This window comes from Thunnus albacares, chromosome 10, assembly GCF_914725855.1.
Source record: "Thunnus albacares chromosome 10, fThuAlb1.1, whole genome shotgun sequence".
NCBI classification, from domain to species: domain Eukaryota; kingdom Metazoa; phylum Chordata; class Actinopteri; order Scombriformes; family Scombridae; genus Thunnus; species Thunnus albacares.
Genome location: NC_058115.1, coordinates 11,042,550 through 11,060,544, shown reverse-complemented (window position 1 = coordinate 11,060,544; position 17,995 = coordinate 11,042,550). Strand labels below are relative to the sequence as shown.

Genomic DNA, 17,995 nt, shown 5'->3' with positions numbered 1-17,995 from the left:
TCATCTTTCTGAACTTTTCTAATCGTCTGTGAGACCAGTCATAGGACAAGTGGTCCACCTTACCTCTGGAGGATAGTCATTAGAAAGACTTAACCATAACATTCAATCTTAATGCAATCTACTGTAGGCCATCATGTAAATCCCTTCTTAGTTTTTTTGTCATTATCATCCCTGAGGTTGACTTTCCTCAAAGAGAAAAAAAATATGTTTCTCTTATTCAATGTCTGGGAAATCGAAATGAGAAAATAACTGGATTAGGGACTTGGGAATCAGTGCGGGCTCCTAAATCATGTGCACATGTCATTATGAAGTATTACAGGTTTGGGTCTGACTGTGCATGCGGGGGTGTGTATGTGTGTGTGTGTGCAGGGGCTTTTGTGTGCGTATGGGTGTGTTTGAAAACCTGAGGGATGGGGAGTGATGGAGGGCTGGAGGATAAAAGCAGGTCTCCGAGGAAATAAAGCCAGTGTTGGCTTTAAGCAGAACAGACCTCATAAGACACATAGTGCTTATGCGAGGCAGAGTAGAAGGCCCAGAGGCAGAGACCTGAGGGGAGCAAGCCACAAGGGAGAGACAAGAGACTCACTAGCTACCACTCTCTCCTCTCTTAGTGCGAGTTAGAAACACTACAAGAGAGGAAAGTGAGAATCCGAGAGGAAGCAGGAGAGAGATAAGAAAGAAAGTGAGAGAGTAGGTTTGAGAGGGATAGAGCGGAGACAGAAGAGGGGTTGAGCATGGAGCCAGACAGGGGGAAGGGGGTGAGAGAGGGAGGGAGGGGAGGGGAGTTGAAAAGAAAGAAAAAAAAAAGTGAGGAAGACAAAGAAAGCTCGGAGAGAGAGCCTGGTGTTTTGTTCTTGCTTTTAATACCGTGTTCCAGGTAAGATGGTGTGCCTTCCGAGGGGTCCAGTCTTCGAGCTCGGCGCCCGTGTTTGGAGTTGTTGTGCACGAACATGTTGTCAGAAACGGCCAGGACATGACCCTCCACACTCACCGTAGTCGACACTACCACCTGAGAAAGGAGAGACAGATGGAAACCATAGAACTGGGGGTTCAACAATTATAAACTCAAATCTCATAAACAATAATCCTCACATTGATACATACAAGCCTAAATAATATATGTGCAGTAGTGTATCGGTTAAATCCCTGTAAAATCGTATATGAATTAAACATAGAACACATTAGGAACACGTTAACACCTATGATGTTGTATTTCCTATTTTTCCTACGCTTCTTAAAGAGATTCATGAAAGTAATCAAGTACTAATGTCGAATGTGTGCACTTTCCTTTGAAGGGGAACCTTCTGCGTCTGTACAGGAAGCAAAGCTTTTTATTTCACCAGCACTATGTGTTGCACTTCCGCCAGCTTTACTTCCTCTTTATGTTCGGAATCTTTACCTTGAAGGGTGTGAAAGTTCTTAGTTGTGTTTACTTTTGGTGTTTTGTATATGTGACATTATGATGTTTTAAACCTTCAATAATTGATGTTTTGCCCATTTGGGGGCAGGGAAATCAAGCTGTGAACACAACACTCATATATTATCACCTTTTATGTTGATATGGCAAACTAGATAGCAAACAGTGGCTAATTTATACAGAGAGCAACATTAGCATTCATTTGGAGTCCTGTTTCTGGCCACCTGATGAATATAAGTCCAATAATCACTATATTTTTCAGTCAACCACTGAGGGATATACTGTATATGGTGGTTTAGCTGCAAAATACAAATTTTGTCTGTCTGCTGTTTGGTGCTGGGCAGGTAGACAGTGGGTTGTTGGAGCTTTTGGAGTTTTTAACTAAAAACAGCTGCCTGGTACGAGAACAGTGAGAATGAACCAAAGCAGTAAAGTTGTGGGACAGAAAATCTAAACAATAAGCTGAAAGAAGCTATAAAGATTCATCGAGCTGAGGGAAGCTGCAGAGTCGGGTGATAGCTGTTGGTGGGTTCATCACTACAAGTGACCCCTTACTGTTTAAAATAGAGTGTAAAGTAAATGTACAGACATTTTTATGCTTTGGAGCTAAGATTTCATTTATTTTCATGCATAAATCTGCTAATAAGAAAAGAAGTTTGTCAAAGCATATTTGCAATGCTAGAGTGTTGAGACCATGTTGGCTAGCGTGGGGTATTTTGTAAGTTTGCTCTATTTTTTTGTTGTATTAGTTGACCAAAAGAATGTTTTTTTGTGATTTATTATATTGTATTAGACTTGTTTTATCTTTTTGTATTGTTAGTGCATACTGTGCTCTCAGTTCTGGACTTTTCCTTGTGAAGGCACAGAGAGCGTTTGAAGAGAGCCTGTCAATGCTTTTGTTTCTTTACAATTGCATACAACAAAGACTTAGACTCGCGGCATACTGTTTGCATGCTGGTAGTTGCATCTCACCTGAAAACGCCTCATGTCTCTAGGGTTCCCTGCATTCTTCAGGCAGTTCTGGTTGCACTTCAGGAAGAACTTGAGGAAGAACCTGCACATCCAGAAAGAGAAACAGGGAAAAGAAGGAATGAGCTAGTCTGTCAGTGAAAGTGCCATATGAGCCGCTTCACTAAAACATAAAATACAAATAAAACAAATAAAGTAGCCGTGGCAGACAAGGCTCATACACTATTCCACCTTCATCCATCAGTTGTTTATGACAAAGGCAGTTTTCTATGTAAAAACAGCTCCAGGATATTGAGTAAGATGCTACCTTGTATATCCATCTCCGAGCTGCTGTCACAGCTTGCCATAAACTCACCGGGGCAGACACAGGCCCCCCCCTCCCTCCCCCAGCTGCAGAGCCGTGTGACGGAGGTTGTGCTGTAGCTACTATGCAGCACAGTGTTGCCATTCCTGCCTCTCTCAATCTCAGTGTGAGAGACCACATCAACAGCACCTGCCATGCATTATTAATAGGCTGAGATGGCAAGTATGGCTACCCACATCAATACTTAATGAGGGAGGGAGGGAGGAGGGTGGGTCGGAGGAGTAAAGGGGGGGGGGGGGGAGTGAGAGGGGGGAGCACCGGAGGCCTGAAAAGCAGAAAGGGGATGGCTGACAATTTATTCCCTAGCCCCACCCCAAGGCTCGAAGCCTGACAACTTCTTCTTTAACTGAAACTACAGTAAATCTCTCCACTCGCTCTCTTGCATTGTCTCTCTCTCTCTGAAAAAAGAAAAAAAAAAAACCTATATCAAATGAACCGCGAAAATAAACAGCGCCGTGTACAAATAAACAGGAACCCTCAAAAGGGGAAAAATAAAAACTACAACATTTCCCGGTCGATCCCCCCTCCCTCCTCCTCCTCCCTTTGAGGTAGCTCAAAGAAGTGCTGACAGCTGAAACTGCTTACAATACAGATCTCCACCAGCCAGAGAGAGAATCACTCCTTTGCTCAGCTTTTCTTTCATATGTCTTATTTTCTCCCCTCTGTTCATTTGTTATGGCTAGGATTCTGCGTTGGGCAGCGCGTTTGGAGCCAACTGCCTTAGATACAATCACGCACGAGCAAACGCATCACACACACACACACACACATAGAGGCATGTCAAGAGAAACACAGTAAGCAGCGTGCCTTGGACAATTGCTTCATCTAGGGGGGAAAAAAACAAAAAAACAAGAGAGCAAAGAAGATAAATGGACAGACCAGAGTTCTGTCTCATTTCAAGGGCCAGCCTACTGCTGTGCACATTACAAGCATCTGATGTAATACAAGAACTCGTGAATTTATCCCCGACAACTTTTAAATGCATGACAGCTGGTTAGTGGTAGACGCTCTTCTTCAAGCAAAGAAGAAAAAGCCTCTTATGATCTGAATAACAAACTGTCTTTTGGGTGCTGCCTTTTTTTTCTTCTGCTTTGTTTGTGCTCTGATTTACAATCTCACTGGCGCAAAAGGATAAATCTGAATGGGGGGGGAAACGAAAAAGAGAAGAGGGAGGTAGAAAGTGAGAGGAGAAAAGATAGACAGAAGGATGGGGTAGAGAGTATGTGAAATCTGAAAGGAGAGACAGACCACCCTCCTGTATATTTTAGAAGCTGTAGGCCAATATCTCAATAATTCATGAAGCTGAGAGATGGAGTTTTTTTTTTTCTTTTTTTTTACAGTGGCTGTTGGACCCCACAGGCTGAGGGTCTCCCAACTTTCTTATCTCCTCGAGGTCAAAGAGCAGCCTCGCAGACAGCTATGGACTACATCCACTTGTCCAACATACTCCACCTTCCTCGCCGCACCTCCTGTTTAATTCATCGACTCCGCTCTTTTCTCTGACTGTCCTCCTCCTTCCCTCCTCTGTGGTATTCATGATGGAGGAATGATGGATAAGTGAAAGGAGGAAAGTTAGGGTCACCAGAGTCAGAGGTGACTAAATCAGCAGGTTAAATATTGAGAGTTTAGGGAGGGAAAGAGGAAGGAGTAAAAAAAAGTGAGACAGCGTTGGGATACCAGCTGAGATATTGAGTGCGAAAAAAAGAGAGCAAGAGAAAGTCAGCATGCCTCATTCGCTGTGCCATATGTCAGTGTGTCCCCTCGATCTCCAGTACGCGTGGATCATCTGATTCATTATTTACATGACTTAAGGTGTCTGGAGTCAGCCGCACGGAAACATTACAAAACTGCAGCATGTTGATTCCTCGGCGCTCTATCTTATCTCCCCGGGAGCCGGGGGACTGGAATCACCGCTGCACACATTTACATGGATCAACAGAGTGAGTGGGTGGGTGGGTGAGTGGGTGGGTGGGATGGATAAAGAGCAGTGCGTGTTGATATGCAATAGCAAAGAGATTACCATGAGGATTTATGGATAATCTGATTGACAGCTGACCAGTAAATATGGACAGATAGCTGATAATAGCCCATAATTCTCTCATTTGTACTTTGTGGCTCTCTATTATCATGTTTCCTTCACTTTTAAGTCGATAAAAAAAAGATAAGTTATTGATTGTTCCTCTGTCTCTTGTGTTGACTTGACACAACGGCACAAATATTCAGTTCAATCCAGCTTTGAACATCAGAGCAGTAAATGGTTATATTTTGTTGCCAAAGCAATATTTCATCATTATAGCCACCACTGAGAACACCGAGGTCATGTCCTCGGTATATTCTCTGGAAATTTGGGGATTTTAAAAACCTCAGGAGCAACTGCTTACACTCTATAATTACACAAAAAGTACATATGATGTTTTTTTGAAGGTGAATTTTACACCCAGTATCTTTAAAATCGACTTTCTTTTTAGGAATGTGGACAAGGCTTCAAAAGAAAATTTAGATCATTATGTAGCAAGACCAAATATATGGATCAAGAATGTTGATTAATAATTAAAAACCTGAACATTTTACAAGCTGTTTGGTGCTGGGTAGAGTGGGTTGATGGGGGTTTTGGGGACGTTTGAACAAAACATACGTTTTCAGTTTGTCATTCCCCAGCAGACATTGTCTCCTGCATATATTCTTGTTTTGATTATCGCCTCCTCTACCTTGTTTGTATTTGAGACTCTTGCTGGTTTCAATCTGTTTTACTGTGCACTGACTCCACAGCCACAAATATTACCACTGCAAATTGCTGCGCCGGCCAGATTAAATGAAATAAAACCATTTTGCTCTCACGTAATTACCCCCAAATCCAGGAATGGCTGTGGAAGTGAATTTGTGTAAATAACTGCTTGGCCTCTTGAAGCCTCATGGCATAAATTTGCAACAGAAAAAAAACCAAACGAATAAACACATGCAGCGGTCGCCATAGTAATTTAATGATCTCACACTTTCATCATATCATAACAAGCATTATTTGTCACTTTGGAGCAATTAAACACAAAATCACCCTCTGCCCATAAAAAACAAAACAAGGAAAGCAATTATAACACAACTTTTAAGTAATCCCTGTAGCATCTAAATATTATTACTGTGGTGATAAAGATTGTCTATGCGATTAGCTAACAGCAAGGAAGCCTCCGAGGGACAATTCTGTTATATTTTCTAATAATTTTCCTACATTAGCCACAAATGAGGTAAAGAGTTGTTTTCCTTGTCAACTTTAACATGGATAACTTTAGAACTGTGTGGTTTTTATCTTCCTCAGTAGTTCTAGTTATTCGTCTTCTCAATCTTTTGTTAAACATTGTGTTTCATTTCTTTCTTCATCACTCTTCCTCTCTCTGCTCTCTCTGTTTTGTTCTGATGCCGACACGCTGTAAAAATGGCTGTGGGTGATGCCATAAGTCAGCCCTCTTCTCTCCCCCTCTCTCCATCTATTTCTGCCTTACAGATCATCTCCAGAAGAAAAGCACTGTGTCTGGCTACTAATATGCTTCATGAGGTGTGTAATTCACTGTGCTCCGGAGGGGAGCCATTTGTCTCGGGGGTTAACTAAGTGACACAACAGCACTTCCCCATGCCTGTTATCATCGTGGGACATGTTGAACTAATCTAGGCAGGTAGAGGAATGGAAGATCCTGCACTTCAGCAATTAAGCATTAAGATTTGTTCAGGAAATCGATCCTAATGAAGTCAGAGGCGAGTTCAAATTAAGTGTAAATATTTGTAAGCAAATATAATGTTACAGCGGGAAAAAAGGGGATGATAAATAGGTGACCAAACTAAAAGTGAAGTGTGGCACTCTCAGAAAATCAAATACCTTCCTCAACTCCTGTTTTGTGTATTTTCTTTTCTTCCCCTTGTGTTTCATTTCTCGTATTCTTTCTTTTCTCAGCAACTCTTTCTTTCACTCTTTCCGCCATGCATCACTGACACTTCAACCAAGAGCCTGACTGGCTTGTTTTCTTGGTGACCTGTCTGCCTGCCTGCAGTATATGTTTAAGCCTTGGAAGCACACACACACACACACACGTGCGCACACACTAATTTAGGGAGATTTATGAGGGGGGCCTTGCACCAGGAGCCATGCAGGCTGACCCCAGGGGTGTAGGGGGGCACTGGGTGGGGGAGGGGGCCTGGCTCCACAGGGGGGGACATTAATAATCTAGAACCAGGTCTGTCTCTGGGCCTGGCCCTGGGCCTCGGACACCAGCCCGTAGCAGGCTGCTATGGCCCAGTTTACTGTGAGAGAAACATCCTATTCCATGTACAATACTGATATCAGATAGATGAACTGAAAACGATAAAAACATAAATGAAAATATGCAAAAACACGCAGAGACATGGTGGCAGACGGACAAAGAAAGACAGACCTTCACACACTTCACTTCACTTCATTCCTTTGGAGTGCCACTCCTCAAAGTAGTGGCGAGCACCTCTATATTGCCCTCATGTCTATCTTAAGTGTCATGATTTATTCAAATAGAACATCTCACAGCGCTGAAAAATTCATTTCTAGCTCGCTCTGTGCATCGTCCCATCCTCCTCCTCCTCTGTATCTGCTCGATGTGTGTGTATGTCATGTCAGCTGAATTTGCCCAGTCGTTAAATATTTCTCAGAACAAATGGACCCTGGAGGAGGGAGACGGTGTGGGTCAGGGGGGATCCGCGCTGTGCCTTCACCCGCTCAGGGAGAAGCCCCACTTGGGAGAGATAGTTCCTCGCTTCCCGCGGAGCCGGAGCTCCAGTCCCAGCTTGGGGACAGAAGTCCCAGAGACACTTAACCAATTGTGTTTCATCCATTTCATCCGAAAAAGGATCATTCAAAATTCAACTGAGAAATCGTGCAGGGAGCATTGAAAGATGGCCGATCTCTTTTGCTTGGCAGTGCTGGGTTCAACAACTTGTAGGCTGATAACATAACTACCTGTGGCCCGGCTTTACACCAGAGCACTGAGGAAGAAATGCAACCAAATAAACATCTGTGCGCGCATGTGTGTGTGTGTGTGTGTGTGTGTGTGTGTGTGTGTGTGTGTGTATCAAAGCCATGATGAATAAGAGGCTGTCTGGGTGATGGACAAGCTTGGCAGGCAGTGCTGATTGAAACACTTCCTCTGTCGGGCCTGGCCCATTAATCTGATGGAGACAGAGACAAAGAGAGAGAGAGAGAGGGGGAGAGAGAGAGAGAGAGCTCCAGGCCCCCAGACCACGGGAGTAATGAACGGTCCTGGTCCCTCTCACCTCAGCGTTGTCCTGCCATGCTGGGACGCTCTGCTACCCTGTTCAACCCAAACCCTGCCCTCGTGGGACTGACCAGTGAATAATGGCCCTGTCATCAGCTTGGGTAGATGCTGCCGCACAGCCGAAGGGTGTGTGTGACCGTGTGTGTGTGTGTGTGTGTGACCGCATGCTTATGCCTGCTTTTGCATGCCTCCCCGCGCAGTCATTTACCCTAACTGTTCTCCTCTGTTCCTTAGTTGAAGACTGATGTATTCATATTGAATAGTGTTGATTTAAGCACATGTTAAACTTAATGCATAATGCATCGACTATATATAGCTTGATAAAGAGCATTGTGTCAACCCGGGACCAGCACCATGCATTGTGGGGATGAATGTGCCGCTTGCAAAAGTTCTTTCTTTTTGTTCCATTTAAGCACCGTATTAAATCATAACTATGACTGTGACTGTACACAGGCTCAAGGTTATGTTTCTAAATGCAGCCGGATCAGAAATCAGAAACTTAATTAGTGTGCTGTGTTTGTTCTGGGGTGAAAAGTTGTTCCCTCCAATGGGTCTTGAGGGAGGAATATGGAAACAGAGAATGGGAGAGGGTGAGAAAACGGGAGACAGAGTGCGTGACAGGGGAAAGACAGACTGATGCTCAACAGAGACGTATGGCATCCTGCGGTGCTTGTGTGAGCGTGTGTTCATGTGCACGCGTGTGTTTTGGCCTTGCGTCCCTCTGTGTTTATCAAACATATTACAGCTCCTTCTAGATTCCTCACCTGCACACCCCCAGCCTGCTACATATGGCCCACCAATCACAAAATAAGGAATCATGCATACATTAGCATAGCTAATGGCCTACCCTCTCCATTTAATATGCAAATTTCCTGAAACATTACTGAATGCCGTCTGTTCTAAATGAATAAATTTGAATCGCAATTAGAATAATCCTTTATAATTAATGAAAACTGTCAATTTTGGTTCATAAGTAATTTGATTAAAGTGGTGATGGGACACTTATGAAGTTCATCGGGCTGCGAGGAGTGCGAACACACCCTCGCTTGCGTGCATGCAAACACACACGTACGCACAAACACACACAAGCTGCATGGCGACCAACAGCAGGGCTAGGGCTGCATTATTGATGAAGATGATTAATAAACTTATGAAAGTGGCTGTCACACATGCCAGACCTTTTTTTTTTTCAACCAACACAACTTCTTTCCACTCCTTTACCGCCGAGGAGCAACAACAGATCAATCACGCCTTTCTGCCACCTGACAGAGGGGGAAAAGTGAGGGAGTGATTGAAAAGGTTTCCTGGCCTCGTGGTGCTGTGTCAGTGGCCTGTCTGTCCGGTGGGAGACACTGATGGACTGTCGAGCAGAGAGCACCGCACACACACACACACACACACACATACACACGCCAAGTCATTACAGGGGGTTGAAATGCTTCCCTGTTGTTTCTCTGAAGAGGGGACAGGGTAGTGCTGCTGTTTGTTGGGCTTTATCAGTGCAGCATATAATAACATGTTGTGAGGAGAATATAGTTGAAAAAGAGGGCGGCCAGTGTGTAACTGCTCATCAACATCCCCTTCTTCACCATTAACTCTCTCATGCTTTGCTATGCCGCCGCTGAAGCGTATAATGGTGTCACTTAAATTAGGGTCACTCAACTGTGGGAAAATTGTTGCAATGTGTATCTCTTCCCCTGTACGGTATGTATATGAACGTGAGTGCGCTGGTGTTTGCGCTGAAACGTGAGTGCGTGTGCATGAGTGTGTTTGCATGGCTTCAACCCAATAATAATGGTCCAGATAGTGTAGAGCCTCGCAGACTAATTAGCCAAATCACTGAGAAAATAGCAGCCTGCTAATTAATGGGTATTATGGCATTTCAGAAGTCACTGCTCTAATTGGGAGGGAACTGAGCCTCGCATTTCCATACTGCAGTAATACTGGCTTTATCCGTCCGTCTAGCTGTCCGTCTGTCTACCTACTTGGCATGCTTGCTTTTAAACACAATCCTCCTCACGCACGTGGGGAAAATAATTATCCTGCACACGCTCACATTTCCAAACGTCGGCAAACACACAGCAATGTACAGGATGTATACATAATACACTGCCAAGTTTTTGCACATGAAGAGATGCGGCGACATCAGTCCTACTTTAACCACAAGGAGTCAAAGATCACTTCACTAAACCTATTTGTAACCTATGAATTATTACATTGTATGTTGTGATGAATAAAATATCTTTATATTGCTTTGAAAAGAAAGTAGTAATACAATCCATCTGAATAATTCCTCTTAGTCCCATTTTTTATGTGTCTGAGTGTGTGTGTGTGTGTGTGTGTGTGTGTGTGTGTGTGTGTTTGTCATGCATACATTCATGCACCCACAAATGCATATCCCCTATAGATTCCTCTTAACCCTATCAGACGGTGAGACGATCAAAATAGATTTGCATTCAAATGCCACATGCTCGGTATCAAATATCAAATCAAGCCCGAGTCACTGAGACAGATAGACAGTCACCTCCTCCCTGCTTCCTCCGCCTCCCCTCCAGCACCTCCTCCTTTCTCCTCTCAGGGTCCCAGGGACTCCCATTCTCCCCCGGACGAGCTCTATCGAGGAGTGACAGGCTGTGGCCGGGGTTTGATTGACAGCCTGTTGATGCTTCCCTTTCCACCACACATACACACACACACACACACAACCCTCTCCTTCTAAACACACACACACACACACTCTCCATCCATCCAGCACCCCCCCCCCCCACTGCTTGTGCACTGGTCTGGGTGTCTGTGATAGCCTCTGGGCTAGTGCCCCGCAGGCTGCACAGCACTATACATACAAATCACAGTGTGTCAGCCTTGTGAATGGACCCATTTTGACTTCGTCCTTGTAAAGTCAGGCCCCCCTTGAAGTGGGCTGGATCTGTATCCTGCCTCTTTTACTTTCCCTCTCATTCTTATACGCACACACAGGGCTGATGCACGATGAAACTTAAGGCACAAATAGAAACACACCTACCATTATGTATGTACACACACACACACGCGCGCGCACAAACACACACAGGAAAAATGGCAGATTTAAATGCAGTGCTAATGGGCAGCACCTCACAGGAGCAGGGTATAAATACATCAACAACAACACACACAACCACATAGACAGTCCACACATAACGGCCAAGACCCGGGGCCTAATCTCACACACTCAGCTAGTACACCTGGTTAATGTTAAGAGGGCAGTTATAGTCAATTACATTCCCATATAACGCATAAACCTCCACCCCGCCTGTGCTGGGAGAGTAATTGGAAACAGGCGCACAAGGGTCCAGGCAAAAAGTCAACTTCCCACCCCTGACTTTCCCATTCACTATATGTGATGTCTTCCCGTTCCATATTCTGAAGTCCTCGGGGCAAATGTGCGGGGTAAGAAGGGGTGGGGTTGCCATTTGGATATACGGTAGGTAAAGAGCAGGAGGATATGGAGTCATATGAGGTACTGGAGAGGAAGATAAAAGGAGTGAGAAGGAGGTGGTGAGGGCTTTGTCTCCCAGGTGAGGTCCAGGGGAGGAGCTGCTAGGGTCGGGGGTGAGAGGGTGGTGGTGTTCCATGTGGGTGAGGGGAGAGTGAGGAGGTAGGGGGGGGGGGGGGGCTGGACAGCGGTTGTAAGTAGGAGTTTGAGACTGACAGGTGACATTACCCTGCGTCATGGCTGGAGGGACAGAGGGACAGAGGGCGCGATGGTTATCCAAGCAGAGAAATGTCACCGTCCAGACACTGCTGTGACACACACACACACACACACAGAACACACACACACACACACACAGAGCACACAGACACACACACAAGCACACAAAGATCCAGGACAAAGGAGTCTGGAGTCTTTGAGAGCGAAAAAGGCTGGCTACAGTGGGCAGAGATGAAGAGATTACATCCTCTCCATTTAAAAAAGGAGGAGATGAGAATAAAGAGACAAAGCCGAAGAAAAGGCTAAGAGTCAGAGACTACACTGTTACGAGTCAACAACCTTGCATCTTGCTGCCTTGCATTTATTCATATTGTCTGATTTCTAAATATGCGAGTCCTTCTTGTGAAGTTGGTTCATTTACTTTTCCACATTTTCTTTATTTCTTCCCATTTTTCCCTTTTCAATCTGTTCTCTGCAGTTTTCATTAAAGCCTAACCTAATTTTGGCAAAGCTTATAAAATGTCCATATTGCTGCTCATTCGACCCCATTGATTTAGTGTTTGGTTAAATATTCACGACTGTGGATGCAATTAACATGCTGTTAATGAATAATTGATCGCATCTTAAGCGGCCATAAAACTCATGCATATTAATTATTGAAACAGGAAATATGAAAAAAAACAACCTTCCTTGTTTTGCCTCAATCAACCTTCTTTCATTTTGTTTCTTTAGTCAGGAAGGCATGATGAGGGTATTCGAGAGGGAAAAGTGCATTTTGTGTATGTGTGTGAATAGGAAGGAGACAGGCATAAAGGGCTATGAACACTATGCAAATGCCTCCCATAAACACAGCTTTAACAGCCCTTATATGCATTTAAGCTTCCTTTGAGTACATCCATTTCGCTCATACATACATCTCTATGTCAGTGTGATGTGGAGTACAGTACGCTGAGCGTTGTGTTGACAACCTCGGTGTGACAGAGGTAGTAGCTGCCTGTTTTGGGAGGCAAGTGTTTACCAGGAGTGAACAAAAAAAAAAAACAAATCTAGTGAACACAGGAGGCTTGTCAGTGCGAGACTGGAGATCAGTCAGCCAGCAATGAGCTTTCCCTCTCCCACTGTGTCTCTACTAGTGTATGGTTATAGGCTGATGTCGCCCCTGGCACCTCCCTGGGCCCTTGTGGGTGGAGAACAATAGCAGACAGGGGGCGGGAGTCAGCCCCATATTAATGCTGGCAGCACTGCGGTGCACCTGTGGTCAAGTGAATATTCGACTCCGCTCCCCATATGAATGTATGAGTGTAAAATTGTGTGCATAAGCGTGTGTGTGTGTGTGTGTGTGCGTGTGTGTGTGTACAGTTTGCGGGGTTAAATTCATTATCTGCACATCCTGCACTCCTAAACCACTCTAAAATGTCTTGACATGAAAAATACATCCCAGAAGCAGCCGCACACTCCAGGAAAACACCAATTTACATCGTCGCTTGTTATTTATTTAGCACACAAAAAGCTCTGGAAAGTGTGTGTGCATGTGTGTGTGTGTGTGTGTGTGTTACCCCCCCCCCCCCCCATCTCCCTCTCTGGCACCTAACTAACTACTCGGCAATGTTGGTGCCTCGGAGCTAAAAGTGACAAGCCGTCAATTGTGTTCCAATATTAACCCCCTCTCAATGTCTGCGTGCCCGTCTTCTTCTCTGTGATGTTGGCTTGATCAAAGAAGAAGCACTTTGGTAAAAATAACCAGGGAGAGTGAGATGGAGGACACCATGCTGCTTCAGACTGATGAACGACGGCCAGTCGTACAGCAAAACACTGTCCGCTTTTCTTTTTCTTTTGTCTCTCCCTTTCTATATTTCTCATTATCTCCTTCTTCCTCTCTATCTCTCTCTCTCTCTCTCTCTTGGAAAGCTAACATGAGGCGTTGGCTGAGCATGATTCACTATCTTCTATATACAGCCAGGCGGTAAGTAGTAGTTCATGAAGTGTACGGTATACAATTTTATGGAGAAGAAGAGGCTATATGCTCACTGTACAAGCTTTTTATATGGAGAGGAAGACAGCACTTGCCAACATACCCCCCCCCCCTACACACACACTCTCTATTTTGTTCAGTCTATTCTGAAGAGAGATTGAAAGAGACTGGGCGGGGGATAAAAGAGAGAAGCAGACCACCAGAGAGACAGAATATGATAGAAAGATGCCCTGTGTCTGTGTTTCATCTTATCTTAACAGGTTCACCTAGCGGACCTTCACTCATCAGTGAGGGGGGCTGAAGGAAAAGGAGAAAAGGAGAAAGTAAGCAAGAAAGAGGAAGGACTTAGACAGAGGGATAAACACACACACACACACACACACACAGAAAGAGAGAAGAGAGGGGAGGTGGATATCTCTGTGGCTAATTCTCTGGGTGTGGGAAAGCAGAGCACCTAACACAGGTTGGCCTGGTTTCAGTAATGAGTTTGATTCTTCTCTCTGCCTCCTCAGCCTCACTTGGGACCAAGACTGCATAATAACATCCTTCACACACACACACACACACACACACACACACACACACACACACACACAGGCACAAACAGGTCTATGGGGAGCTAATTATTCTCACCTGTGTTAATTATTGCTGTAAGCCAATCAGCGGACTCTGTACTAATTAGGCAGTGTTAGGTCTGATTAGTGTTTTGCAGCAGGCCCACTCAAACTGTTATCTACCATACTCGTCCCCTCAGGCGAGAGAGGAGCGAAGAGAACAGGTGGATGCTTGCCCTGTGTGTGTGTGTGTGTGTGTAGTGTGTGTGTGAGCATGTGTGTGTGCGTTCGTCCTTAATAATAAATAACTGAAGGACAGCTTAAATTCACAATAAAACTAATCAGGTTCTTTTCGAACGAAACTTCTAATAAACAAAACAATGCATGCCATCAATTCAACTAGTCTCTGCCCTCTCAGTTAATTGGCCCTGGTTTGGGGTCATTTCTTTTATCTGGACAAACAGCCCCCGTGCCCTTTTAGTTAATGAGGGCTGATCCAGGATCAGTTCTGTCACTAATGGCTCCTTTTGCCAGGATAACCCCTCGGATTGATCCGCACATCACACATGCAACCCCTGTTCTGACCCAGGAGTCCTATCTGTGTGTGTGTTTGGCAGAGAAACAGAGATGCTTGAAAAAAGAAAGAAAGACAGTAAATAGAGAAGAAAGGAGTGGTATAAGTTTAAAGTGCTGAGGTGAATGAAAAGAAAAAAAGGAGAAAAGAGGAGAAAAGAGGAGAAAGGATGAGAGGAGGAGGAGGGGGGGGAGAAAGAGTGAGAAGGAGGCTGGAGGAAACCTTCCTCTTATGACATGATTGATTTTCTTTCAGAGGCTTGAGCCTGTCACTGCTGAACACTTGGTCCTCCACTCCTTCACACACATACACACACACACGCTCAATCACACACACACACACACGCATGCACAAACTCCGTGCCCTGACCTCCACGTGTGCCTGCTGGTCCATACTGGGTCTAATGACACCGGGGCCTCCCACAGATCAATACTAAGCTGTCACTCAGCTGGCAAGCACACACACACACACACACACACACACACACACACACACACACACACACACACACACACAAAAGCAGTGGGACATGCACACACAGATGCAGACACACACATGCACACATGTGAGGTAGGGTATGCGTTTGCACATTTGTGTATGCTGGAAGCGATGTTTTCTACAGCCTCAGCAGATGCCCTCCTCCACCCCCACCTACACACACACGCACACACACACACACACACACACACACACACACGCTGGACCAAAGCCATATTCTCTCTCCTCAGCCGTTTTCTCACCCTCCTGCTCCCTCACGCTGAGAGTCTGGATCCTGATGTAATATTGATGAGCGAAGATGGAGGCCCTATAAAAAGTGATAGGTCCTTGTGATTGTAAATTATAAATTGTCATCGATTTAACGCCAATGCCCGCATACGCACGCATGCAAATAGGCACACACACAAGTATCAAAATAGACACACAACCGCTGGTTTTGCCCAAGAGAGAAAGAGTCATTTTTACCCCCCACCCCCCTCCTCCTCTTAACTAACTTATTCCACGTCATTCACTGCCATCTCTTCCTGTTTCTTTTCTTCTTTCCCCTCACCACCTCCCTCCCTCCTTCACTCTCTGTCTCTCTTCTCCTCAACAATCTCAAGCACCCATCCGCCTCTCTCCATACACATCTCAAGTGCCACTTAGAAAACCAGACTGGGGCTTGAGCCAAACCCTGCTCTCAGTGGTTCACTGTTTGTGTGTGTGTTTCTCTCAGCGACAACACGGGCTACTTTCGCTGTCTTCGAGTCGAGATCACAGAATGGAAACCTCACAAATCATCACAGCCGCGTGCGTTTTCTTTTAATTCTGGACACGGCGGGTAATTTGTGTCCAACTAAAAATGCACAAATCTGTTGATTGTGAAACGCTCTGGCGAAAAAAAAAACATTTGTTTGTCTCTGTTAAATCACTAATTATAGCCTGGCACAACACAGGGCAGATGCAGGCTAATTCACCATTAGGCCGTTTGGTGTTTATTAAACTTTTATAATGTGATCACTCTGATAACAGCACAATTGTTTCCCTGGGCGTGTGTGATTATACTGTTGTACCCCTCTGTCCCCTTGTAATGGCTCCCGCCGTGTGTGTGTGTCCATAGGCCTGTGTGTGTGTGTGTGTGTGTCTTGGAGCTTGCGGAGTAGTGTTTTCCATTTCTCATTAGAGTGGCACAGACTCCTGCTGCAGGGTCAATGGAGGGGGAGAGGGTGTGTGAATATGTGTGTGTGTGTGTGTGTGTATCTGTTTGAAGGGGAGTGGGGTGGTAATGAGCGCAGGAACATAATACTACAGCGTCCATTAATGCTCTGAGGCAGTGACATTAGGCATACTTAACTAATAGAGCCAGTCTCTGCAATTACCCACTGTTATCTCTGCAGCTTTAGAGGGGAACAGGCTTTAATAAATGTTTGTAGTAATGTGATAAATGCCAGGTTTGCTCATTTGTAATCTACACTGCGGGACAAGGGGAACTGGGTGGATCTAATTGTTTTCCTCCAGATTCAAGGATGTGGTTGAGTTCAGAGGAGTCCTCTGTATGAAAAAGAAAAGAGAGGAAAAAAAAAAAAGTCTTTCCTTTTCAGAACATTTTCCTCCAGGTACATCTCTCTCTCTCTCCCTGCATCTGTCTATATATCCCTTTATATCTCGCCGCCTCTCTCTCGGCTCTCAGTGGGCTACTGTTACAACTGTCCTCCTGTCAAACACAGAAAAGCGGTCCATACCCGACACTCACCGTCACGTCTCTGCCTCCTCTTTTCCTCTTCCCTCTCATCTCGCTTTCATCCCTGCCCACATCAGAGGAGCGGCCGTGATTGTGTGTGTAAACATCTTGTCATGCTAACACGGGCGTCATGACAGAAGAGAGATGCGCTTCATTAACGGCACGCTTGTAAGTTTGTCTTTGTGTTTGAACATGCCTGTGTGGGCTGTATATCTATCCGTAAGTGTGTGTGTGTGTGTGTCGCGAATTTTCTAGGGTCAGAGTCAGAGACATGGAAAAGATGTATAAAACTGGTGCAGTGCTACATCAGGGCTCTTTTATTGCACAGATTTAAAGACCACCGTTAGCTACAATCCTGCAAAAGTGAAGTTAATACCTTCTCCATGTCAGCCTCACTCAAAAGCTCTTCAAAACTCCTCTCTGAATATCCACCCAAAGGAGTAACTGTCAATTAACAAGCAAGCAATCACTAGCTACACAACATACACCAACAATTGTGCCCCGTTGCACACTCCTCACTCTTTTGGCAGTAAATTTTCTCTGTTTGTGTGAAGACAATAGCCAGAGGAAGAGAGAGAGAGAGAGAGAGAGGGAGTGGTGTAGCAGGGGAAAAAAAAAAAAAAAAAAAAAGAGGGTACAGGAGGGAGGGAGAGAGAGGAGAAAGCGCCGCTGTTAATTGTTTTCCAGAAAAAGGTTGTGAAGGTCTGTGTGTTTGAACTGAATGTCACCTCATGTAAATCACAACTCCTGCATTGGAGAAGCCAATAACCAGGATAATTAGCGCGACTCTCTCCTGCGCCGCACGCGGAGATCGAGGAAGACACGCTGCCGAGGAAGAGTGTTCAAACGCAGAAGGATTCCAAGTGTGATTAACCAAAAAACCTAAATCTGGAGTTGTGAGTGGGAGGACCAAAGAAAGACACATACAGCAGACGGAAGGGCAGATAG

The 17,995-nt window shown here is 45.0% G+C and overlaps 1 protein-coding gene across 5 annotated transcripts in view; it reads right to left on the bottom strand.

The window, feature by feature from the left end:
• Positions 1-17,995, bottom strand: part of ebf1a (EBF transcription factor 1a) — a 59,519-nt gene that overhangs the window by 27,331 nt on the left and 14,193 nt on the right. For all 5 annotated transcript variants that reach the window (XM_044363991.1, XM_044363993.1, XM_044363992.1 and 2 more), the window contains exons 7-8: positions 2,390-2,471; positions 868-1,009 (exon numbers count right to left, since the gene is read on the bottom strand). In XM_044363991.1, the coding sequence (XP_044219926.1) occupies positions 868-1,009; positions 2,390-2,471 (224 nt within the window). The remainder of the gene's footprint in view (positions 1-867; positions 1,010-2,389; positions 2,472-17,995) is intronic.